At 37.6% G+C, this 28,000-nt stretch overlaps 1 protein-coding gene across 1 annotated transcript in view; it reads left to right on the forward strand.

Moving 5' to 3' along the window:
- The window catches only part of ZNF385D (zinc finger protein 385D), a 412,620-nt gene that overhangs the window by 41,628 nt on the left and 342,992 nt on the right, over positions 1-28,000 (forward strand). The window contains exon 2 of the mRNA XM_050891944.1: positions 14,198-14,476. Within this exon, the coding sequence (XP_050747901.1) occupies positions 14,203-14,476 (274 nt within the window). The 5' untranslated portion in view covers positions 14,198-14,202. The remainder of the gene's footprint in view (positions 1-14,197; positions 14,477-28,000) is intronic.

The following is a 28,000-nucleotide window of genomic DNA, read 5'->3' on the forward strand; positions in this document are numbered from 1 at the left end:
GCAAGAACAGCAGAACTTATGGTGACTGCTGAGATGCTGAAATCACTGTATGAATTTCTAGGTAGAAGGAAAATGGGGATCTGATTCTGCTTTTCTTGCACCGTTTTTATGCCAATTTAATGCCACTAACTTCAGTGGCTGTCATCCTGACTTGCACCTGTATAGGAGAGTGTGTTTATCTTGCCATTGTAGGAAAATGGATTCAGTTAGATATCTGTTTTTTAGTGGAAGGAGCACCATATTGTAAAGCTCTGTCAGTAGCTAAGGGTCACTACTACCCTCGTATTTAACACTTCTCTAACTTCTCTGATAAAGTTCATTTAGACTGAAGTCTTGGACATGTCCAGTGAGGTGCAATGTTTTAGATGATGGGGTTAATCAGAGAAGGTAATTTTGAGATAAAAAGCCTTGAAATATTTGGCCATTTAATATTTGGTGAAATTTTCTAACCTTTTGTCGTAAAATCATGTTTCAAAATGGGTTAATTCTTACAATTTCATATGTATTTGATTCAGTAGTCTTAAATGACCTTCAGTGCTAACAAATATTTTAATGCAGAGTTGAGCTGTTATTCTGAAAAATTAAGTAGTTGGGCAAGTCCCATGGATTTTATAAACTTGTCCTGTGTTTAATAGAGTTTATAAGCTACTTCATCTGAATCAGCATGGCTGAAGGAAGAAACTTCATAGGTCTTACAGAGCTTTAAATTCTACCATGCATGACTTCCCAGAGATTTTCAACAGCTTCAGCATACCCTGACAGGTTGAGAGATATTGCAGATGGCCAGCGGAGCTGGAAATACTTTACAGACTCAGCAGCAGTAGTTTTTGCAGATCACAGTGGCTGAGCAAAGTGCTCAGGCTTCCCAAGAGCAGCAGTTCTGGGTCTGCGCTATGAGCATTTGCTGCAAAGTGCAGTAGAAGTACTGCTGTGAAGGTCTCCCAGAGAAGGCTGGAAAGCATCAGCTATTCTACTTTCTCTGTGTGTGTGGTGTTATTCCCATACTTTCCATGATTCTTTTTTGGAAACGCATTTTTTAGGACAGAAAATGACTTCCAATCATGTGAGGGTGTTTCAGAAGTAAGCACTGATGCCTTTTAATTATTAGCAACCCATGCTGTATAAAGCCTAACAAAAAAATGATATGGTGGTGGAATCCTGAAGGCAGTGGTCTGAGGCAACTTTGCACAGAAACGATATATAAATATATATATTTCTGCAAAACTGAAAAACCTTTCCTATTTTAGAAGCCTATTTTGTATTTTAGCAATAGTAAGGCACCGTCTTTGATTAACGTGTCCAGTAAGCTCCTGGGCCTCTCTGGTAATTTTCTAGATTTTGGAAGATATTGCTGGAATATCTTGTAAAATCAGCAATTTCAAACAAGAGCTGATTTTTACAAGCAAAGTGAAGCAGCAGTCCCTGCACCAGAGGGGAGGTATGGGCCTGAAGTCTCTGGTTTGTCCATGTTTTCCTGTATTTCCATATTTTTATTATTGAGCTATATATGTCCAAATTGTAAATAGGTAACATATTTCAGAGATCTTGGATCAATAAAAACTTACAGAAATAATTTCAAACCCTCCCCTTATACTTACCCTAAAAGCTATTTTCATGTGTGTAACTTATAAAAAATATAAGCAAATTCTCCCCGATGTCCCCTACCCTCATTTTCCACACATGATTCAACAGAAGGGTGAATTACACTTGTGGGAAAGTAATGCAATGAAAAAGTTACTGCAATAAATATCTCATTGCCCAGTAGGTCCTCTTAGGTCCTGATATTCTATGATACGTTTTCCTGCATGTACACTGGGACATACACTCACCCTATGGGATTATAACAATCATACCTTGAAAATACATTTGCATTCACTAATAGTGAATCACCTGAATTTACCCCAAATAAAAAATAAATCATCCCAGTTTCTCTTTTCAGTAATTAGATTCCTTTTGCACATTTTTATTTTTGATGCATAAGCATTTCTATAAATGCATTACATCTGGGTACTGTGATGAAAAGCTTATTAGAAATGTGACACAGACAGATAGGCTTTGTGTTAAAATAATTCCCCAGCTGCATAAGTGAAGCCCTATGGTGGCCTTGTGTGACTATAACAAAAGACTTTAGCTGCTGCTGTAGGACAGTGTCATCCTGGGGAAACATAAAAAGGTCCAGATCTCCCAATTTGACTTTCAGATTTTTTTACGGATACATGTCAAGGATAGTCTGGTTTGCTATACGTTTATCTCTAAATCCCTAATATTGATGAAGAGATTGAAGTAAATGTGTAGTTGACATGAAAGAACATTATATCAGCCTCGGATACAATAACAAAGGCATTGGCTGTCAAGACATGACAGAGAATATGGTTTTTAAGTTATATACAGTATGTTTATACTTCTCAACTAAAACTGTACAGTCTACCCCAAAAACCACATGCTGTAAACTAGCAGAAATTATGTTCCTGTTGCCATGAAAGCAGTACTAAATGCATCTTCTTTGTTAAAGAGAATGGAATCCAAAGGTGCAAGAATAAGATAAATGACAATAACTTTCACATGCACTTGCAAAAAAATCTGCTAACCTTTCCAAACACAACAGACTTTCACCTTGATGTGTTTGCATTGCTTGGAAAATGATTGACTCTCCATTAAATTCAACATTAAATGGCCCAGTGGGTGTAATGAAGCAATAAAATAATAATAAAAAAAATCCCTACACTTGTAAATGCTGCCAGAGCTACCTAAATATTTTATAATGAGCAGATAATCTGAAAAAATGATTAATTTTGTGAAAGTATAAATTATAATATTCAAATATAAGCCCTAATTCCTCAAGCTTTTTTTAACACAGGTGTTTGTAAAAGTGTATTTACAGGGAGACAAAATGGACAATATTTCACTTGATCTGGAAATCTCTTCCAAAGGGTAACTGATTGAAGCACTAAAATTGCTCTTTTGCTCTTCTATGGTTCTTTTGTTTTAAAGGCCTTTTATTTAAAAGTTATCCGCATAGCAGCTCCCTAAAACAAAAGTATAACAAAAACAGGAGGAAAATTGACTTCTAACTTTCAGCTGTTTTTATATGTGGTAAACGTTGCTATTTCCTAGGGCCTGAGAGGGTTTGAGAATTCAAATCATAGAACTCTGGCAATCTTGAGAAATTATCTTGCAAACTACAGGAAAATAATAATTTATGAAATTGCTTATATGAAAAAAAAGTACAAAACACAAACTTCTGACGATCCTCCTGAATTGAAAAGTAAAAAAAGAATTCTGAATTTTAGTAATTCCTTTCTTGTGACCTTTAATTTCCTCTTCCCCACCATGACTACATTTATTGCCAGTTTATTTTATTCAGTGTCTGGTGGCTGTATTTTATATGCATAACAAAGATTGTAGGGGACGAACTATCTGTCTCAAAATTATCATTCTTTATTCTGCAATGGTCTTTTTGGGGGTGGTGGGGGTTTTTTTTAAGCAGAATTCCCACAGAGCTCATTCATGTGACTTGCCTTTTAATTCTTTTTCTCTTTCGTTTTGTAGATGTATTTTCATCAACATATTGCCAAAATACTTAACCACAAAAGAAAAAAAACAGAAACACAAGTCACTTTTTAAAGAGAGAACCTATCAACAAAATAGAAATAAACACTAACTGAAACTTAGTTTTAAAAATTACTTACTTGGATACAGTGGTAGCTAGTGGTTGTATTGGAGTGTTAAGAACAGAACTTACTTGTCTGCAAAAATGAGTTGCTCCTTATGCCCAAACAACTGTTCATGCTCTTGCTTTCTGCTGAGCTATAAAGATTTGACTGAATATTTAGGTACTAGGAAAACTACAGATCTTTAAGGTGGAATATGGCACTTATAGGATATCTGGATGACAGGTTGTAGGCTGCTCAGGTAGTTGATCCAGAGAGGCTGAAAGAGGTGATTTTTATCTATGAAATCAAAAGCAATATTCTTGTATCAGAAATAGTGTGGCCAGCAGGACTAGGGAAGCAATCGTCCCCCTGTACTTGGCATTGGTGAGGCCATGCCTCAAATAACATGTTCAGTTTTGGACCCCTCACTACAAGAAAGACACTGAGGTGCTGGACTGTGTCCAAAGAAGAGCAATGAGGCTGGTGAAGGGTCTAGAGCACAAGTCTTATGAGGGGCGGCTGAGGGAACCGGGGTTGTTTAGCCTGGAGAAAAGGAGGCTGAGAAGAGACCTTATCGCTCTCTACAACTACCTGAAAGGAGGTTGTAGCGAGGTGGATGTCGGTCTCTTTTCCCATGTAACAAGCGATAGGATGAGAGGAAATGGCCTCAAGTTGTGCCAGGGGAGGTTTAGACTGGATATTAGGAAACATTTTTTCACAGAAAGGGTTGTCAAGCATTGGAACAGGCTGCCCAGGGAAGTGGTTGAGTCACCATCCCTGGAGGTATTTAAAAGATGTGTAGATGTGGTGCTTAGGGACATGGTTTAGTGGTGGACTTGGCAGTGTTAGATTAATGGTTGGACTCGATGATCTTAAAGGCCTTCTCCAACCTAAATGATTCTATGATTCTAATTCCAATACCTACAAATTTTCTGTAGTTCTGTAGAAAAAGGTCAGTTGTCGTCTTTTCCCTTCGCACATCCTTTTTTCTTTACACCTGTCTCTGGACCCTGCTAAATGGTCTAATTTATATGTCGCTCAGAGCTAATAACTTGAAAAATCTGCAGTCTTTTTCCTGACCTTTAAAACCTGTACTGACTGTCTATCTTCTCAGAAATAATGCTGAAACCAAGGTTTTTTTCTAGTGGAGTCAGTCTGAATTGCGATCGGACACTTATGTCCCTTCTTTTTCAGCCCAGCCAACTCAGAGTGCTGTTGACAGGAGTTTCGAGGCTGTGAGTGGAATTCCCTAATGTGGAAATCAAGAATATAGAAAAAATAATACACTTCAGGGTGCATAGCAACAACAAATTTTCTTGGGAGGCAGAGCCTTCATAGCTTTGTCAGCTATGCCTTTTGCCATTTTAACTACTGCCCTCTGTACAAGGTCTGTGCCACAATATACTGCTGGTGGAGAGGGAGGTGAGGCAATGCAAACAGCTTGCTTTACCTGCATGGGAAGAGCATCCCTTGGGGCCTGGGTACCAGATGTATAGCTGAACCTATGTCTTTAGTTGGCCCTATTTTAGGCAGAAATCTTTGTCTTCACAAGGACCATCTCTGAAAACAGATTGAATAAAAAGCAAATGAGGGAGTTTTCATGGCTTGGCTCTGGCTGTAAGTCACCACAGTAGTGCTTCTCAGATTTTAGAAGCTGATGTTTGCAAATTAATTACTTGGCCTTTAAATAGTTCCAAACCACCCAAAGTGCTCCATTATGTTAGCACAGGCTTGAGAAATAGATATGTATTACTAGCTAATTGAATAACATATGGTGTTGATTAGTGCTTAGCTCTTTTTATAGAACTCAATTAAAAAAATGACTGCAGTATATTTTGAGACTATGAGATGTCTGTTGGTTGCTTCTGGCACGAGGGAACTGCTGAACCAAGAAATGATGAACTTTTTCTGTTTAGTTCATCTATAAGTTCCTTTAGGAACTCATGGTGTGTGTGGCTGTGACAGGAGATAGGCAGGAGTCTGTTCATTTGCTGCAGTATTGAAATGCAGCCTTTCCTGAAAGATTTAAGTGCTCTCCCAGCAAAACAAAACAAGAGCCCAGGCTTTTATTTTCTGTGCTATTGCTCAAGGTATGTGAATATACAATGAGCCTATTTCAAATGGATAAAAATCTACTCTTACAGGGTTCAGTTTGCAGAGATGCATTTCTTGGGAGGAGTCCCAGGACATAGACATTAAGTTATAAAGCCCTCCAACCCCAAATAACCTCGGTCTCCCTCCGCGTCATCCTGCCCTTCCCTCCCCCCCCCCCCCCCGCAATAAACATGTGGGGTAAACCTGGCTTTATTTCTTTCACTTGATGCAATTTTTGCTCAAGAGATTATTTTCCTCTTAAATGCCGCAAAAATCACCTGAGATGATGATGATTATGATTTTCTTATTATTCACACGGGTGATTGAAGTGGTAAAACAACTAGCAGCAGTGATCAGACTGGGAGGAGCTGGAAGGATATGGAGAAACAATAAACAGGAAAACAAGGTTTTTCTCTCCCGGACTTACCTTCTTTTTTTTTTTTCTCGTAAGCTATCTCTTCTACTGTATTTTGTGTGGATTTTTTGAAGAGAAAATTTGGTAAATAGTTGTTTAAAATGTGATGTGCACTGTATGAGACAGACAGCAACAAGAAATACTGACTTCTATCCGCAGTTTTATCACTGACTAGTGGTTTAACCCCAGCCAGCAATTAAGCACCACGCAGCTGCTCGCTCACTCCCCCCACCCAGTGGCATGGGGGAGAGAATCGGAAAAAACCCACCTCGTGGATTGAGATAAAGACAGTTTAATAAGACAGAAAGGAAGGAAAATAGTGATAATGATAATAATATGACAATAATACTACTAAAAGAATTAGAATATACAAAACAAGTGATGCACAATGCAATTGCTCAACACTTGCCGACTGATGCCCGGTTAGTTCCCGAGCAACGATCCGCCCCTCCCAGCCAACTTCCCCCAGTTTATATACTGGGCATGACATCGTATGGTACAGAATATCCCTTTGGCCAGTTTGGGTCAGCTGTCCTGGCTGTGTCCCCTCCCAGCTTCTTGTGCCCCTCCAGCCTTCTTGCTGGCTGGACATGAGAAGCTGAAAAATCCTTGTCTTAGTATAAACACTACTTAGCAACAACTAAAAACATCAGTGTGTTATCAACATTATTTTCCTACTAAATCCAAAACACTGCAGTATACCAGCTACTGGGAAGAAAATTAACTCTATCCCAGCTGAAACCAGGAAACTAGTAATTTAGCTCTTGGGTATATGACCTGACAAATTCTTCCTTGCTTTTTAGAAGCAAGTGATGGTTATTCTTGCAGTCCTACAACTCTTGGTAAAAAAGCCTACCAACAGTGTAAAATTACTTAATGCATGTATTTTCCAGATTTTCACATCAGCTTTTATTGTATTATATACTATTTTGTATTTAATTTTCATCTGAAAGACAGCAAAATCTGAAAGACTCAGAACAAAGGAGGTCCTGAAAAATCAATTATTTAAAAAAACCCCTTTCCAATCCCAGTAGGTTCCCCTTCCCCAGTAGCTCTTCCACTGAAATGGCATTCATTCATCCATCCAGAGAAAACAGATGAGTCCTGCAGCGTATCCTGAAGGTTACTCAGGTCATTTGGGAGGGAGCTGCATTTCAGAGATGCAGTGCTTTCACTTTGAGTGCCCTTTCACTGTTTTCCCATTATTCGTCCTTCTCGTTGTATGTTTGTAACTGCCACAGCAGCAATGTATAAAATAGACCATTCATGACCTAAATCACTCTGGGCTCAAAACCAGGAGCAGGTGCAACCCTGATCAAAACCGGAAGGCTACAGTGTCGGGACCACATCATCCAGTGATAATGGGGGTGGAAGAAGCAAAAGCTATTTTATTTTTGTATTCCTGATCCTTCCCCCAGGCTGTCCTGCCCCCTCCATCCATGTATGAAATAGATGACAGTATGTTCATTTTAAGCTTCTCCCAGGAACAAATATCTAGAGCCAACGTTTTATTCGGTGAGGTCAATCTAGAGGTTGCAAAGGCAAGTTAGCTGTCACTGGCTTCTTGGTAAAGGCATCGCAAGTACCTGATGCAGCAGGGATTTTCAAGTAACATAACGGGTAAATAGGAAGACCTTAGCATACAGATACCAGTTTTGGGAATGGTCCTGTCACATATATTGGCTCACAGTGTGGAAGAGATTCTTAAAAGGCTGACGCAAAGGTCACCCTGCTACCATGACTGTCATCAACCAGTAATGTCCTGTCACCTGAAGCATCAAATTTGTGGTGTTTGAAAAGATTTGAAGATTCCAGTTATTACCAGAGGGGTTTTTGTGTAGCATGCCAGTAACATTCCCCCAAAATGTGAAAACTGACAAAGTGATAATTAAAAAGAGGATCTTGATAAGTGATTGATCTTTCTTTTTCTTTTTTTTTTAAACATTGCGCTAGCAACAGTTTCTTTGAAAGCAGCTGATATCTGTTGATATCTGTTGTTATCTGTTGATATCTGAAAACTGGGTTTTATTATTACCTGCAAAAATTCAGTCCTTTTAACATTTGAAGAGGCTATTATGGCAGGCAGAGTGAGATGGATCCCATCTAACTTGAGATCTACAGCATAAATATCTGCAAAGGAAGAGGAATACATGTTTCTAAGAACAAAACACTTGAGTTTATAATTTTAGTCTATTTCACAGTGAGATGACTCCATAGGCCCTGTTGGTGAGGTTTACAGTGACTGCAGAGTCTAGGGGTGACTAACTGAGATGCAAGCATCCACATCTTTGATGATTGCCACTTAAACGTCTTTCACAGTTTTGGAATGAAATATTAGAAATCCCCGAATATTGTAATTAGTGGACTTTTGTCCTTAAAGCCTTGTCTGTATTTTCTATCCTTCAGCTATTACAGGAATGTATTTGTTGTAGCGACCTGTTGGGAAGAAGACACAGAGATATTCTTTAAGATGTACTGTGTCATTCATCAATGGCAAGTGGTCTGCACTGAATACAACTGACTTACCTGCGTAGTGGTCTCTTACTCTGGGATTCATATACTCCGTTGGCCTCTTAAATGTACCCATCATACTTGACTATTATGTACACAGGGTCAAAGTCACAGTGACTGGGATAGTTCTACACTGACAAGACAGTCTGGAAACAAAACAATTAGTTGTAATACAAATGAGCAAAGTTTCCTTTCAATATCCTTGAATAGAAAATGTGCTATTGTCTTGCAGTTAAGAAGGTAAGGATTGTTTCACAGGAAGGATGTAATTTCTAATCTCTTACATTCAAACACATTTCAGAAGAGAAATCCCCAGGCAGTAGCTATGTTAGCTAAGCCAACAAACACCACAAATTGTAGTTGTGCTGGTTTTCCATGTGGGACAGTTTTATACTTCACAAAGCTATAAAGTCATGCAAAGTTCATTTTACTAGTAAGCATCATTGAGCCAAAATTGAGTTTGGAGCTCCAGGGAAAATAAATGTAAGCATTTGTCCACAGTGCTATTTAAATTGGCTTGAAATTTTGAGTTCTTGGTTGCCTTGCTCATTCATTTCTAGTTCACTGCAGTCTTCATTAGGGCTCCTAAAGGTTGAGAAGTTAGCTTTCTTTTAGGGGGGGAAAGAAGTTATCTGCAAAACTGGTGACTTTATAAGATATGTAACCAGTACAGTCAAGATGAACGCTATGATATGATGGCAGGGAAAGAGGGTTTTCATATAATGCCTCCCCATTTCCACATAGGATCAGTAGTTCAAATCAATAAGGCATTGATAATAATTAAAAATTGCTTTTAAAATTAAGATTATAGTATTTTCTTCTAACCATATTCCATGTAATTTCCCAATAGAATAAACTAAGCATTCTTTTCCTTACCCCCACCAATCAAAATTGCTGCCTAAACATTTCACTCTAGAAAATAGAAGAATGCAATGATGCAGGCATGAACTGAAAGTCTGCTGCTTTGCAAGAATTAGTCTGCATCTGCGTTAGTTTAAACACTGGTGGATCTTTACAAGATTTCACAAACTTGTTTTTTTTTCCTTTTCTTTTAAAATACTAGTTAGAGTGGTAAATTGTATTTTAAAAGTATCTCAGCAAGTTATACTCAGCTGGATATCTCCCCCTTCTTTATCCTTTGCTATCTTTATTTCCTTGTCCTTTAAGGAATACTGAGTGAGAAGGACTCAGAATGTTTTAATCCTAAACTGCTTCTGTTTTTCCAAAATTTTTGTCTTCACGTTTGGGATTTTTTTTTTCTCAAACCATTTGTGTCCAATCAACATACTGAGTACTGCTATGTAATGCTGTCTTACAGCATCAGCTCAAGCAGTTTGCACGGGTGTAATATTTCACCTTAGTCCTTTAGTAGTGCCATTACACATTCAGAAATCACTGTGTATCTGTAAAGGAAATTGTGGCAGACTGTAGTGTAGTGTGTATTCCTGAAACTTCTATTTTCCTAATTGTCACCTAGTCTGCAGTTATAAATTATCCCCTTCTTCCTCCAGATTTAAGAGAGATGTGGCAGTAGGCAAAAATATATTGCAGCTCTAATGCCATCACAGGTTTCTAATGAAAGCACAAATCAAGCATCATAGATGCTTGAATCATTTATTTCAAAGGTGGAATTTCCCTTATTATTTTAATGTGCCTTTATCTAGTGTGCATTTTATAATTTCTTTTTTCTGGAATGAGATTAGAATGCAAGACATAAGTATTCTATATGTTAAAAATAAAACCCTCATAGATTAGGCTGTGTTGACTGGAATATTAGAGGGATATAATAACATGTTAATACACTTTATTAGGCTGCCAGCTTATCTGTGTAAATGTTTCAAAAGGAATTAGACATGTGTACACACAGTGTACAATGTTTGTTTAATTTACTAGATTATATTTGCTTACAAAGTTTTACATCTTGGTTAGAAGATCTGTTTTATTATAGTAATCTCATGCCTATATGACTAGCACTGTAAGTCTAGAGATATATTGTACTTGTAATTTTAAATTCATACTGCTCTCTAGTGGGGAATGCTTTCAATGCAAAAGATTATATATATTAATGTACAGCATGTATATAAACTGGGATTTCTGAAAAGTTACTGTCATCTAGAGCAATTCAGTAAAACTAGTGCTATCATGTTAGCATTTTAATCCTTGTAATGCTTTGATTAAAGACTGAATTTCTCAACTAAAAAATATTTTAGACAGATGAATATAGCTCTCTTTGGAGTGAACAATATCTCCAGCAAACTCCAGAAGGCTGAGAGGTTGATGGATTGCTGCTGCTTCCTCAGGAGAAACCTCCTCCTCCTTAGGAGAAATATGCTATAGATCTGCTGTAGAAAAACCTCAGGTTTTCTCGTAAGCTTCCACAGTCTCATAATGTCTTATGGGATGGTTGTGATTTGTCTATAAAAGTTTCTGTCATCACTGTTGGTATAATAGGTTTGATTTTAATAAATAACTACTTTTATGCTGCTGCTTTTTCTCTTTGATTTTGCTTTGGAACGAATCGTTTAGCCTGCTTTCTCATCTCTTACTTTAGACAGCTGAAATCCTAAATAAGAGTTGACTATACACAAAAGCTGAAATAATAGTACTGACTGAACTGGTTGAGTGAGGTTTTAATCTACAGCAAGTGCAGAGGTCCTCTCAGAATTGGGTCTGTACTTTCTTAAATGAAATAGTGTTTAGTTAGCATAAAAGAACACAATAATAGTTAGATAGCAAGCAAATCTGAAAACTGAGATTGAAACTGTTTTGAATATTGATTGGGTTTAGATTTGCATCTTTAGATAAATTTGTCTTTATGATTGGATTGGAAAACAGTAAATGTGTTTAAATCCTTGGGAGGGCTAGCAGAACGTTTAGCTGATGAAATTTACGATATCTGAAGCTCTCTCAAGAATGATTTGCAGTATTTTGGTGTAATCAGACCCAAATCTGAAGGCTTGTTTAGACTTATTTTTAGGTACTGAACCTTGTCGGGATCTGGGATTAAAGGCATCTGCAGCCCATTTTCTTGTGTTGCTGCAATCATCTTTTTTGTCTCTACGTTGACTGATTTGTCAGTTAGAGACCAAGTAGTATCATCGTATTTAAGGCTGCAGTAATTTTGTCACTCAACGTACAGATTAGATTCTTTGGCTAGACCTTCATTTATTCACTAAGTCTGGGAGAACAAGCAGTTTAAAGATTTATGTGCTATATAAAGGTCTCATCAAGATGCTAAATTGGTATAACATTTTGCACTCCTTGAATAGTAAATTAGGTTTGCAGCGCACAGAGCACTTCACATGTGCCATTTCTGCTCACCTTTAATCACAGAAGCTCATGTTTACATTGGTTTCACTTGAAGTTCTACAGATGGGATTATCTTCTCATTTCTGTAGTTGTTACAGTCTAGTATTAGCTCAACCTAAGTTAACTATCCTTGAATTATAATCCTGATATTTTAAGATAAGAAACTAATAGAACATGTTTATTATTTGTCTTTGAACTATTTTGAACAAGACAAGTTATGAAATTATTAGACTTGGGCTTGAAAGCATTCACAGGAAGTGGAGAGGGGATGACTAGGGGTTACTAAATACCTAATTAATAAACTCAAGAGTGAGGTCTATGCATTTAAGCTTAGCTGACTAAAATATAGGGGGTTTATTTTTTCTTCTATTAATTGCAACACATCAAAATATATAAATATGGGAAACAGAGACTAACTCTCCCCCCCCTTTTTTTTTTCCAACTTGAAAAACACATCTTGCATTTCTACGTGCTAAAACAGCTATGAATTTGTAGCGATTAGTCAAGTGCAGTATTTGAACGTAGGCATGTGTGTACTGGAACGTAACAATAGGTTGTCGTCCATGTAGAATTTAACTGACCTATTTATTGTATAGTTGTATAAAAAAAATCAAAATGTGATACTTACAGATTTAATCCTAAAGAGGATTATAAAATATTTCTGCTGTAATAACTACTTGTATTTCTGTGGTGGATTGACCTCGGCTGGCTGCCAGACCCCCACCCAGCTACTGTCTCACACCTTTTCCACACCAGGGCAGGGAGGGGGAAATAAGATGGAAAAGTGTGTGGGTTGAGATAAAGACAGGTAGAGCACTTACAGGTTACTGTCATGGGCAAAAGAGATTCAACTTGGGGAAAATTAATTTAATTTATTGCCAATTAAAATAGAGTAGGACGGTGAGAAACAAAGACGAAACACTAAAAGGCTTTGCCCCTCTGCCCCCCCGTTCTTCCCGGGCTTAACTTCACTCCCGACTCTTTTACACTACTCCCCACCCCCGAGTGGTGCAGGGGGATGGGGATTGGGGGTTGTGGTCAGTCCATATCACTTCATCTCTTCTGCACCTTCCTCCTCACGCTGTTCCCCTGCTCCAGCGTGGGGTCCCTCCCACGGGATACAGTCCTTCATGAACTGCTCCAGTGAGGGTCCCTCCCATGGGCTGCAATTCTTGAAAAACTGCTCCAGCATGGATCCTTTCCATGGGGTACAGTCCTTCAGGAAAGGACTGCTCCAGTGTGGGTCCCCTGTAGGGTCACAGGTCTTGCCATAAAACCTGCTTCTGCGTGGGGTCCTCTCCACGGACCACAGACCCTGCGAGCAGCCTGCTTCTGCATGGGCTCTCCATGGGCTGCAGCTTCCTTCAGGGCATGTTCACCTGCTCTGGCATGGGGTCCTCCATGGGCTGCAGGGTGGTTATCTGCTCCACCGTGGTCCTCCATGGGCTGCAGGGAGACAACCTGTGTCACCATGGTCTTCACCATAAGCTGCAGGAGAATCTCTGCTCCAGTGCCTGTAGCACCTCCCCCCCCTTCTTTTCCACTATCTACAGGGCTGTTTCCCTCACATTTTTTTCAGCTGCTGCCCAGTGTTTTTACCCTTTCTTAAATATGTTATCACAGAGGTGCCACACCTGTGGCTGATGGGCTCAGCTTTGGGCACTGGTGGGTCAGTTTTGGAGCTGCCTGTAACTGGCCGTCCCCAGCATGGGACAGCCCTTGGCCTTGTCTCAGAGATGCCAGCCTCCAGCCCCCACTGCCAACACCTGGGAACCTGCACCCAATACAGTTTCCCACTGAAGATGACAGTTAAGATGTCATGAGTTTCATCTAGACTTTGCTGAGATTTCTAACTTGGCATTTGTAAGGTTGCTTTTCATAGGATAATTCTTAAATAATTAAACTAACCAAGGGGTAAGATAGAAATAGTTAAAAAAAAAAAAATCCCTGTGACAGGTTGGCTTCAGTGATAGATTTAATAGTACCCCTGAACATTTAAAGACATTCACCTGAGTGGCTGTGAAGTTACTCAAGTTACATAGCAGAATTAAAAAACATGAACAGAAAGCAAAATATATGAGCGGAAATGTAGTGTTAAAATATGAAAATGCAAAGAATGATTATCTGCCTTTTACTGGTTTACAGATGTAGAAATCTTGTGTATATTGTTTTGTGTTACTCATCCATTTTCCCTCATGTTTTCCCCCCCGCCCAGAAAATATGAAGAAGCCCTGGAGCCCTGATTTACCAGTTGATAACCACACATACAATTCAGATTTCACATCCGTCCTGGACAGGGAAGATGAGAAAGAATTAGCACCTGATGCCACTGAAGAAAAGAAGGAGAGAGAAAAGAAACACACCAATTTCACTTTATGTAATGTTTGTAACATTCAGCTGAACTCTGCTGCTCAGGCACAAATCCACTACAATGGCAAATCCCATCAGAAGAGGTTGAAACAGCTCAGCAATGGAAATCTCAAAAGTGATAATGGTAAGCAATAAAATATATATAACTTTTGCCATGTTTTGATCTGAGAATTGCAGCAATGTGCAGTAATGTCAATATATATGAATCTAAGCATTTTTTTTATTCAGCCAAAAAATTGTTTGAAATTAAGGCAAATGCTCTTGGTGACTTCAGAGTGCTTGGGGTCATCCCTAGCATAAGCATCTGGTAAACAGCTAAAGGTATACCGTCTGTGTTGTTACAAGTGTTTTCATTTTATATTTTGTTTACATGATGATGTTGATTCAGGTTCTTTCTCATTCCATTTGCATTTTGATGGTTTTCAGCATAATCAGTGATATTCCATATTTCACAGTCTACTAGAAAGGTTATACTTGTTAGGGGTATGTTAGCTTTTAATGCATGTAAGGCGGTTGCAAAATAAATTGAAACAAATACATTACACAGAACAAATACATTCTCAAACTCATTTCACTTTAGTTTGCTTATTCAGGATTCAACCCATAGCTAGCATAAGTCTGTTTAAAGATCATGACTGAAGTCAAACAGAGATGGAACAAAGGTTATTTTGATTTTAATAGATTTCATTGACAGCTTTGGGAAAAGCATTTTGTACTAGGTGGCATGTTTTCCTATCATCAGAGTGAATTGTATACCTCAGAAAAACATATTTGTGGCTTTATGTACAAAAGTAGATCAGATAATAGAGGCAAGCGATGGTCCCTGACAAGAAAAAACAGATTACTATATTATAATTTTCACAATTTCATAGCAAGCAGTACTCAACTTTGCTGTACTATGGGTAGAGTTGTACTGTATTGTTCTATCTGCTTCTATGCACCATGTCACAGAAACGATGGTCTTAATATCATGTACTTTGGACTTTCAGACTTTCTTTCTTCAGACCACACACATTGTTTAATATTTTGTGCCATGAGTTGTTTCCTGCCCCACCTGCAGAAGGATATGCAAAACACTAATCCTTAAATGGGACTTAAGAGGTATTTTAATAATCTGTGCTTTGTCCTGGCTTTAAGAGTTGGGAATAATGTGGGTATGTTGCTGAAGTGTGTTGGATGTGAGTGCTTTGCTATGTACGAGGTGTAGCTCATTTCCTTAAAACAAAACAATAAAACAAACAAACACCACCACCACCCCCCCCCAACACTGAACAACATAAATAATTTTGTCCTTAAGTGGCAGGACTATAACTTTTGGCACTGTTCATAGTTCAGGCTTAGGAAGGAGTTTAGGCTTAATGTAAGGAAGGCTCCTTACACTACCATTTGTAGGAGCTATGAAAATGCATAAAGAAAGATTGATTTCCTAATTGATTAAAAGTGCAATATGGTTATCCACAAATGCATTGTTTCTAAAACCAAATAAACACAGTGTAATGTTATTGCTATCTTCAGTTAAGGTAAAATTTTGTTGTCGTTATTATTAGCACAACCATTTTGCTAATCATAAAAAGTGTTTTTCTGCAGTTCATTTTTCTGCTTTAATCCATGGTAATGAAAGAATTAGCAATTAAGCAATGCTGAAATTAGTGTCAAAGGGCTTCAATCATGCTTCAACATTTATATTCTGGAGAGGATCATAGTAGTAGTACAGCAGCATGTTTCTTATTTCCTCCTTAAAACTATCCCTACGTCATGTGTAGCTGCATCCATTTGTAGTCAGAAAATAGCTGATTGACAATGTAGCTCTTTGTTTCAAAGTGCAGTTATTTTGGGGGGTTGCCTGAAACTTGAGGTTTTTCAAATCTGGCCGATCTTTGAGTATCATCAAAAGTAGCACTCCACTGAGAGAATAACGTAAGGAAGATCATAAGGAAGTGATTTTCCCATGTCACCAAACTCTGAGATTTCAGTTTTTTAAAACTGAACATTATGAATGAAAGAGAGACCAATATTAAATATTTCTTGCTAAAAGTTAGAACTGAATTAGAACTGAATGTTTGAGTAACCACCCTCCCCACACTTTGAACAGAGACCCTGTTTGCAATCCCTTTTCTAAGTCAAGTAGAAATCAGAACCTGACAGACCTTCCACAATAATAGGTTTTGTCAAAACTAGTGTATCTGAAATATGGGCAGTGTTTTTTGGACGAATAATTGTTTTGTTGATGAGACCCCAGCAAGCTCAAGTGACATATGACCATGACTAAAAAAAATTATGACTTGACCCTTTGAGTTTATCGTGTGCACACAAATGATGCTTTTTGAAGGTCACTGATGTAACTGAAGTAACTGTTAAACATGCACAGTACAGTTTATTTAATGTATGTCAGTAGGTTGCTTTATTTATGAGAATGGTATGTCTTGTGTAGAAGTCTGATTGTCACAGAAGACAGCTGTTATGCTTGATGTCCAGGTTAATGGTCTAATCATTCTTGAGACTAAATTCTGCTGTAAATTAAAACTAAGTAAAGGCTCTGCTTTATGAGATTGTCTTCTAAGGCTTCATCATCAGTAGTTCTTCATTATATCTCATGTTGAATGAGTGAAGTGCATACACTATGCACAAGAAAACCCCATTTCCAAATACAGCAATTCATGGACTGTACTATGGGTAGTATATGCCTCTGCAAAGTTGCGTGCTTGCTTGGAACTAACGTATGTGGAACGTATTTGGGAAAAATATTGGACTTGTGACTTCTCCTTGTTTTGTTTGATCTCTGAATTATTCCCACAAAGCAGGATGGGTTTGTGTGTTTTATATCACGAGGGTAACAGAAATGGAGGACTGATTTATATGAAGCAACAGCCCACGTCTTGTTCCCAAATAATTTGCAATGGACTGCTGAACAGAGGTAGGGTTCAGCTGTATTAGCATTTGACTGTGTAATTAAAGCTGTCACACTATAGTCATCATCTTCAAACTGTGTGAAGTAGCTTTTAGCTGCTGGACATAAATAACAGAGCATGTTACTATACTTGAATATCTCTGTGTAATTTCATAAGGTAAGTTGCTTAAGCGCAAAGCCTATTAGCCTCTGCAAATATACAATTAATAAATAATGTGCAATGTGGGGTTAAAAGCAGCCCTTCTTTGCTGCTGTATTGGTATAGTTACTGAATTTGAACAACTCACTGGATTTACTCTAAAAAGTTTTGCTAGTTGCTTATCTGTCAGCTTGGCAGCTTTACCGTATGACACCTACTTGGTTCCTTCCTGGGGCAGAGCAGCCTCAGAACAGCACACTGTGCAGAGTCACAAAAATGATGTGAACCCATTGTTTCTTGTGTCATTACTTGATACAGTGATTTGTGATGACTTAACAGGGCATAGTGAGATATCAGCACTTCTGTTACTGAACTGTATGTGCTTGGGAGTAACACAATTTTCTGTGTTCCTTCCTCCTAATAATTGCCTTTTAAGTCACTTAAAAAGACTTCTCACACTTTCCTCATTACACCCTAGAATACATTCTTCTTGCTGGTGATTTTTTTGCCTTTCTGCTCTCGTACATGCAGTAGCAATCTGACAAGCAAGTCAGTGGAGATTTTGAGTAAGTTCTGGGATTAAAAGAGGGCAAAATACGTTTCCTATCTGGTCTGCCAACATTGCACCACTTCTCCCAAAACCAGCCTGGACGCTGTGGGAAGAGGTGACCTCTTGTGGGAAATCATTTATTCTGACCAACAGGAGTAAAACTCACGTTTATACTGACAGAATGGAAAAATAACTGTGGATGCAAATGTATAGCAGTACCAGTGAGAAAGCTGGTATTTCTAAGATTTTATGTAAACCAGAATTTCCCCTGTGCTTCCTTTTGTGTAAATTACTGAATCATCATGAGTGAATGAAACATGGTTAGGACAAAAACTAAAACTGCTTTCCTCTGCAATACTTTCTGCAATACATTAGATAACAAGTGGAAAAACAATGAAGGAGACGAGAAATGCCACAAAATTCATAGAACTCCTTTCACTTTAAAAATTGATTTCTGAAACATTATTCTTTTGAAACATAGGAGCCAGTGAGGCATTTCACAGTAGTTTCTTTTTCTAGCTCTGTGAATTCATAACCTGGACAAAAGACTATCCAGTTTAGCAAGTTTCATTTACTTTCTTTTAGACTAAACCTACCTACAACTTTTTTTCAGTGAAATATCATCTTAGTAATATTTTATTGTACTGTGAACAAGGACAGTGAATGCATGGAAGAAAGAAAGGGAAAAGATCAGAATTAAACATCCTTTTTTTTTTAATCCCTTGCTAATTACAAAAAGCAAATCTCTTAATTCAGCGCTCAATATTACTTAAGAATTAATAACAATTTGATTGTTACAGTTGTACTGAAATATACACTAAACTATGAGCAAAATTTGTTTCACACATTTTATTATTTTTCAGCCACATTTGGTGGTTCAATGTAGTTGCCCACAACAATTCTTGAGATAACAATACCATATCTACACAGTAAATTTTTGCACACTGGTCAGAGAAAATATTTAATCCTTTACAATTTTTTTTTTTTTCATCTAAATCCTGACACTTTACAGTCCTGCAGGTAGGAAATCCAGAAGATTCACCTAAACCACTTGCAGACTTTCCTTCTTTGCACTTTTCTGTTGCCAGTTCTTTTCTAGTTCAGTGCTGCTGCTACGATTTACACATCTGCTGTCACGTTTTTTGATCATGAAAACTGGCATCTTTGGGGTAGACAGAATCTTACTTTAAGGTGGTAAACTACTGAGCTACAGCTTTCAGGGAAGTGGTGTCACCTGCTCTTTTCATTGCATTCGTCCTCCTTTCAGGGAAAGAGGATTGGATAGGGCATTGAGGAATGGAGGAAATCTTCAGACAAAGTATATTCTCCTTCAGAGGAAGGGATTTTCTTCTAGTTTCCTGGGAAACAAGTATTGTCAGATCAGCTTGAGATGTCTCTGGAAGTCATGTCTCTTGCAAACTTTTTTTTTTTTTTAAAGTCATGTTCTGATGCAGAGTCTTGTGGCCAGTTAACAGTAAATCCAATATGAGTTATCCTCTGGTTTTAAGCCTCTAGTTTTTGGGTCATAGATGCCAGTATTTTGTAAAGAAGCGCAGCAGGTTCCTTCTGGGTATTCTGTAATACCTCCCAAATGCAAAGCTGGAGATCTCTGGACAAGTAGGACTGGCTGAGGGCAGTGTGTTGTCACTTCCACTACTCCCAGATGTAAATCTTCCTTCTTATTCGAAAGCACTTGTCATTTTTCATCATGTTCGTATTCCAGTTAGTGAACTATTAACATGGTTTCTGCTTTTAAGAGCACTTTTGCAAGCAAGATATGCTTTTGAAACACTACTTGTGTTTGCAGAATTTTTTTTTTATTATATTCAGAAATGTAATGTCCACCATATATGACATCAGAGTTCAGCCCAAAGTTTTATCACAAGGTAACTTGTGCATCATTGAATGAATTAAGCTTGAGAAAGAGCCAGCTCACACCAGCCACAGGCATGATGTTCATATTTCACCTAATAGGCACGGTAGGATCTACTTGGCTTTGTGACTATACAAAAAATGATGGATGGATGGTAATTGTGGACAAACTCTTTACATGTGTGCAAATATCTGTTGTAGACTTGCTATAGTTAGCTGACTGCTACCTATTACAAATAAATACAAAGGGACATTATTAAATTTTAATACAGACCAATCATAGGTAAACCCTAACATTGTAACAAGTTGTGGGGAGGCTGGGAAGGGAGTTTAATGAGTGCACCTGGAATAATTTCAATAATGCCATGCGGTTACAAAGGTAACATATATTTTAGCAATCCCCAAAACATTCTTTTGGTTTTGAGGAGGAGAAATTCATAGTAGTTAAACAATTTTTCATGTAATGTGTCTGGTAATTGGTCCACTGAATAGCATGACGGAATGAAAAAAAAAAATAGGAGCCTAGAAAGCTATGCTTATTAATTATGATTAATTCTTCAGAAGCTGGGGGATAAGTAGAAATTTATGGCTAAATATGCTTCAAATATTTTTGAAGTTCCTTATTGCTCATCAAGTGCGCTTAAGAATGTGCTTATGTCCTTTGTTGAAGTATGGTTTTGGTATCAACTGGCAAAGTCCTTTCTTTTCTACCATCTTAGGTGACAACTGAATAAAACCTACTGTGGCAGTTTATTATGAATCAAACTGTCTGAGGTATATGTAGAGTCTCAACCATCAAGAACATCTGCCCAGGGTTTAAACAAGCCTCTAACTGCAGGTTGAAAAAGTTACAAAGAATTGGGTTTGTTCTAGTTTTCTGCCTGAATATAAGACTGCACAGGTTCTCTTTTAATATCCCCAGCTGTATAGAGTGCCCTCCTTTTGGGTACCATCTCCAAAGCAAGTTGCTTAGCAAGTTGCCTCCATCCAAAGGACATGGATGTTTGTCAATGAGACATTCTACAACAGTGTCGGACAGCTGAAACAAGTTCAGAAGTGGGTCCTTTGCTGCCTTCTAGCAAACCTGGACAGGGTTTCTGATTGCTATGCTAAGGCAGTGGGGGCTGAGGTACTTAAAGGTGTCTTCAACAGCACACAAAGGCTGCTGTTATATGCAGGTTAGAGGGTGAAAATCTTCACCCATTGTATGCCTGCTTGCTGCATTTAATCTTCTTCCATACTCAGTTCTTACTCTGTATGTTCCAAACGTTGTTCTCACAGTTTGCTTGTCCTTTTTAGACATTTATGGCCTCACGTCTTCAGGGTTTTGTGTTGCTGCTACATGTACAACACTTTTTCTTCTATGTTGAAAAATAACTGCCCTTTTAGTCCTCAAATCTGGGCTTAAAATATACTTGCGAAAAGCAGGAAAGCTAACTGTCATCTTGGTCTCTTTGCACCTCTACTTAACATCAACATAGCCTCTTTTTAATCACTTTTGTTTTTTCTTTTCTTTTCTTTTCCTTTTTTTTCCTCCTGTATGGCTTCAGGATAGAACATGCCATACACCCTATTTATCTGAACTGGTTTGTCTCCATTTTAAAATTAATACTGTTTTAGGCAAGTGTTGTCTTAATGTTTCATGCTGTAGCAGGAATATCGATAATCAATACTAAATTAGCTGTATAAGATTCAGTTACTCTGGGAGCAGTCTGCATCCATCTGTGTTGTTTCTGAACTGTGCCAAGATGTCGGTCTGCCATTCTTTGTTTCTCCCTGAGTGTGGCACCAGTCTCATTTCTGAGAGCGCTGGCATTTGATCTCTACTTGCATGTACAGCTAACAAACTGTTGAAACCTGTTTTGCAGGATCTCCATTTAGTTCTGCTTATATCATTAGGTCCAATATAGATTATGATGACCATGGCTTCCTTCCAGACCTTCTCAGTAACTTGTCTTCTTTTAATATGATGGGTTTTTTTTTTTTTCTGCCCTGGCATCTGGTAGGCAACAAATCTTCTATGAGTCATGACAACACACTAAGTTTATCAACATTTCCCGGTATTAATTTACTGAGAGCTAGCTTTTCCCATATTCAGTTATTTTTCTTACTTCAAATATAGATCTGTATTCCTCAATAAGTCTGCAAAAGGATAATTTTGTACCTGTAATGCAGCATTAACTTTTTAATGTTTAGATTATCACAGAATTTAAGCAGAATTTTTGAGCTACATCTGAGTAGAAGAAAAATAAAGCAGATATCATCAAATGTGACATACATTTCAGTAATGCTGACTTTTTCTTATTTATGGCTTTTTATTCCTCTGATTTGAAATATACTGTCTTCCTGATAATCATATCACTGAAATCTTTAGTTAATTTTTTATCTTCTGACATGTTTCACAATAGGGGGAAATATATCTCAAGATCGGAGTTTTAAGACCAGCTCCAATGAAATTAATTACAAACTCCTGTTGATTTCAAGAGAAGGAGGCAAGTTCCCCATTCTATTGAGGAACTTAATTAATGTTAGCACACATTTATGCCAGTTCAGTTTACATCATCAAGGAAGCACCAATTCTAATCTACAGTTCACACTGCTACTGTGGGAGTGAGTTGATCTATATGATGTCTTTCCTTTGTTTCTCACATTAATACTTATAGGTTAGCCTGGCTGGAGTCCCTATGCAGACAGCATTGTAGATATATATATGTAATCAAGATTTCCCCCCCAAGTTTTTCCATATATATGAAATTAGAAAGCTGGAAGGATACACTAATTGTAAGCAAAGCAACTCACTTACTAAACTAATTCTTTGTTCTGTAATCAAAATTAAAACTCTTAGAATTCTTCTCTAGACACTTTATGTCAGGGTAATATGTCTTTAAATGCAAGCCTCCCTAGTGGGGACGGTATATAACTTATTATGTGGAATATAACATGACTGTGTGACTTTTGACTATAAAAGTAATATTGAATGTTTCTTTTTACAGGCTTTAGCAGCATAAAGACTATTAGACTAGAACCAAAACCAAGACACAGTCTCCTTCTGTGCTGGATCCCACAACGTTATAGAAGAAAAAAGGAAATTAATGAACAATAATTTTGTGATCAAACATTTTGCAAGCTTTAAGCAATTTCATTCATAGCTAAGTACAGCGAAAGTAAAACTGGAAATGTCAAAATGACTCACTTTGGTATTTCTTAGTGCAGTTGGTTAGCAATTTTGTCAATGATTATTTAGAAATGGAGTATTATTAATTTTCTTCTTTTGAGCCTGTTCCATTTGTAATTATTCTTGGAACTACTTAACAACTCATCTGTCCCTTTTTTGCCAGGAGAACCCCATCCCTACCTTTGAGTAATTCTCATTCCATCCCAATAGAAATAGCAATATTATTAAAAAATGGATAAAAAATTCCTCCTTCCACTTCCATTCATGTCCTCAAATTCAATAGAGGTTTGAACCTTGGCAGCTTGCATTATGAATAGATGTTTTTTCCACTGGGGAAAGACAGTAGAATTTTGTTTTTTCTTGGTCCTCAGTTTTAACTATTCTGATAATGTGTCCTAGTTTTTCCTAGGGTGTTGTTTGGGTTTGGTTTTTTTTTTTTTTTCTTATTATGGTTTTTTATTTGATCATCAAACTGAAGAAAACCACTGATTACATGGCCACAGTTCTGGCTGCACTTTTTTGTGCAGCTCCATTTTCCTCACTTTTGATTCAGAGTCATGTCACTAGTCAGAAAACTTTTGTATAGTAAAACACAGATGGATGCATATGCATAGCTGGTCATTCTCAGTAAAATTCCAATTTCAGTGCTGCCTTTTTCTCCTTTTGCTGTTGAAAAAATAGTATCTTTAATGTTTCTCTTTTCCTACAAGAAGTAGCAAAACTCTACTGATAAAATGACAGCATTCTTCTTACCGAAGGCGGTTGAGACAAGGACCGTAGACAAATGTCGTCAAGTTCAAATTTAAATACTACCAGGGATGTCCCTCAGCTCAGTAGTGATATCTGGTACTCTGAAGTGTCTTTGCTATGTGATGTATTAAAAATTAAAAGTCTTTAAAAGAAGCAGTTCACCTTTTTGGAGTAGTCTCTGACCTCACACCCATAGGGCATTAGGGTCAAGCCTGTAGGAGTTTGTCTTGTGGAATTGTATACTGGGAAAGTTTTCAGTGGCAAGCAGCATAGTACATTTTAAAGGGATCTATATGGGAGGAATATAAAATAGTGATGCCTGGAAAGAGGTAAATGTTACTCCCACCTTCAGAAAAGGCAAGAACTAGAAGCCAGTCAGTCAATTATCAGTGGCCAGGAAGTTTATTGAGCAAGTCTTTATGAAAGCCATTTGCAGGCATATGAAGTAGAGGAAGGTGATTGGGAACAGCCAGCACAGATTTACGTGCAGACTTTGTAAGACCAACCTGATTACCTTCTATGGTAAATGACTGGCTCTGTGAACATGGGGATATAATTTTCTGACTTAAGAAAGGCTTTCATCATGGTCTCCCATAGGATCATTGTAGCCACATTGGTGAGATGGAGGCTGGATGAGTGGAATACAAAGTAGATTAGAAGCTGGCCAAACTATCAGATTCAAAGTGTAATGATCACAACCTTTTACAGTCTAACAGGCCGATAATTGGTTAGGACTGATAGTGAGGCCAATGCTGTTTAACATCTTCATTAGTGACCCTGGTGATAGGATGGAGCATGTGCTTACCAGATCTGCAGATGACACTAAACATGGAGAAATCATTGGTATGATGGAGTACAAAGCTACCATTCACGGGAACCTCAATAAGCTGCAGGAGTGCCCCAGCGGTAACCTCATGAAGTTCAACAGATGCAAAAACGTGAAGTCCTGCACCTGGAACATAAACAAGTACAGGCTGGGGACTGACTGGCTGGAGAGCAGCTTTGTGAAAAAGGACCTGGGTGTTCTCATGGGCAACAAGTTGAACATGATTCTTGAGCTTTTGTAGAGATGAAGGCTTAACTGCACACTGGGCTGCATTTGCAAAAGGATAAGTAGCAGTTTGAGGGAAGTGACTACCATCCACTCTGCGCTTTTGAGATCGTATGTGGAGTACTGTGCCCAGTTTTGGGCCCCCAGTACAAGAGAGACATCAACAAAAGGGAGTGAGTCTGGAGGAGCATCACTAAGATGGTCTGATTGCTGGAGCACATGACTCATGAAGAGAAGTTGACAAAGCTGGTTTTGTTTACTGTGAAGGAAAGAAAGGCTAATGGGGGATCCTGTTGAATCCTAGAGGGATTTTAGAAAGAAGATGGATGTGTACAGTGAAAGGGCAAGAGAGGGTAGTCACAAGTTGCAGCAAGGGAAATTCTGATCAGATACATGGAAAAACGCATTCAGAACTTCACTATAAAAATGGGTAAGCACTGGAGTAAGTTGCCCAGAGGGGCTGTGGAAATTATTCTCTGGGGATTTTAAGAACTCAACCCGATCTAACCTTGAAGTTAGTTCTGCTCTGAGTAGGAGGCTGGGTAAAGTGAATTCCAGATATCTCTTTCCACCTGTATTTTTCTAAGGTTCTGTAAAAAATACACTGGGAAAACTTCAGTTTTAAAGATTCAGAGGCCTACTTGCTTAATTTACATCAGGAGCAAGATGTATACAGCCAAAGGCTTGGATTTTTCTTCATAGCTGTGTGTTTAAAAAGAAAAAAACGCCACAAAAACTCCACTCAATGTCAGGTTGCTGATGTTATTTGACAGAAGCAAAACAAATACAGTAAAATCTCTATTCTTAGAAAGGCTTTGAGATGTAAAACAAACTGTTGAAGCCTATTTTAGTGTTTTCATTTTTTCATCGAATTGCCTGTAGCATATAGTCAGAACTGCTGTTGATGCATGTTACAGTCTATCTAGTTAAAGATTATCAAAATAAAATTCTTGTCCTCTAAAAAAGGAAATCTAGGAACAAAGCTACTAGTATACATGGATCTTGTTTTTAGACCTTTCTTCTGTCGTTAGTGGTGACAGAGGGAAGAACAGATGCTACAGGATGCAGTAATTAACAACGGATACCATGTTGTTCAATGATGTATTAAGACAGATCACATCTCATCATTAAATTAAATTATGATTAATTAAAAAGTAATTTTTGTATGTTGAGGGAAACATAGATCTCTATTTAGAATTGTTATTGCAATCTAGTATCAAAAGTACCACACATCAGAGTATTCCCAATGTTTTAAAATCTTGAAATATTTAAGAAAAAAAAAATTGCCATAATAATTCATTGTATTTTATTTGATTTTATCACTGACTCTTTTGATGTCAGTCACCCTTGTCACAAACAGATGAAGTATGCTTGAGAAAGCCAAAGAAAAGATCCTGGAACTGCCAAGCTTTGAAAAATATATTTTATTCAGAATTGCACCGTTGGCATTTAAAGACTTACTACTGTGAAATAAATTGTTTCAAGAACAGTGGCAAGCCTCTCTGGTCTTATGAATACTCCAAATTAAAAGATTGTGGAAACAAACAATGCTATAGCTAAAGAAAGAACAATTAAATAAGTTTATAGCTGGCATAGAAATCTCAGTACTATTCAACACGGAAATGTTTTAATTTTACCAACATTTTATTTTTTGCAAGCCAGAAGAGTTTATTTCAACAGATTGACTCTCTTAATTTTATCTCTGTGACATTGGATGTATGTGTAAATAGTTACAAATTACTTTATGTCTTTTGGTACAGGCTGAAAATTTGGACTGTAGGTTAGTTTAATCTGTTATATACCTGTAGATCTGTTGTGGGGGAAGTAATTTGCTTCCTTTGTGATTCCATTGATACCGCACACAGCTCATCCTACAAAATCCATTGACCACGTTAATAGAGTACTACTGGGTCAGGTTAAATTTGAATGTTTGCTTCTGAGTACAGAGATTATATATTCATACGCACATATACGAACACACACAAAAATCATGGCACAGTTTATTCTTAGTTTGCATAGAAATATGTTAGCCCTTGGGATAGTTTGGAAGAAAATTCCAGTGCTGTGCTTTATAGGGAGCGCACTTGTGCACCATCTCCCTATTTGCTCAGAGTCAGTCCTGTATGGTAGTCAACAGCTAGTTAGTTTCTAAACTTTGAAAATTATAGTGGATGTTTTTTTGCTGAAAAGCCGCAATAATTTCTTTTTGAAAGGAATTTTCCAAACAGTATGTGTTTATTTTGTCAAATCAGAAGTCATATTAATGATGTTTTCAAGTGAACATCAGTAGGAATAAAGCTTCCCAATCCTTAATGGCTCTGGAAAGCTGAGTTGCGTTTCTTCTAATTCAATTTTATTTGCTGATGTTGCAAATTTTATAGTCCAGAGAACCTGTTCTTACACAGTATGATATAAGGTTTTTTCCCTTTCTTAAATCTTTATATTGTTCTATTCAATACACTCAAGAAAGCCTCTCACACTTCAGTATTCATATTACGTTATGACTGATGTAAACCAATACCTAACAAGAATAGGTGTTATTACTTTTGACAGATCTCTAGGAGTATGTTAGCTGTTGATAGGATTACTGAAACAACATATCTTTATGCAAGGATTTTTTTTTTCACTGGGAATATGAAGTGGTATAGTTACTGTTCAGTGCTATTAAGATATCCCTGGTATATTTTGGTAAAAACATATATCCCTTCCTGTATCCACTCTTTTTTAATTTATTTGGAGAATGATCTTCATAATATTACTTTCTTCTTTTGCCAACTAACTGTGGATATTTTATTAAGTGGCATCATAGAAAGCTTGAGTGATCAACCTTAGCTGATCCCCAAAGTTATACAGAAAGAGAGTTGTCACCATGACTTACTGTTTGTGGATAACCAAAGAATTTCTGGTTCATGTGTTCTGACAGAGCTTTCCATGCTCTGCAGTTCACCTGCTATAGATGCGATGCCATTAAAATGTGGTGGCTGAGGCAGCATGTGGAAACACAAAATGGCAGGACTGGTGAGTTTATAGTGCAGTTTCTGAAGACAAGGGGAGGAAAAAATCAAATTATATCTGCTTCATCCTTTATATTCCTTTGATAATAAAGCATTTCACAACATTCTTGAGACCAAAGCAGACAGGAATATGGGCACAAAGCACAGCATGGATTTTGAAATGTGCTCGATTTGTTTATTTTGTGTACA

This window comes from Gymnogyps californianus, chromosome 2 (genome assembly GCF_018139145.2).
Source record: "Gymnogyps californianus isolate 813 chromosome 2, ASM1813914v2, whole genome shotgun sequence".
NCBI classification, from domain to species: domain Eukaryota; kingdom Metazoa; phylum Chordata; class Aves; order Accipitriformes; family Cathartidae; genus Gymnogyps; species Gymnogyps californianus.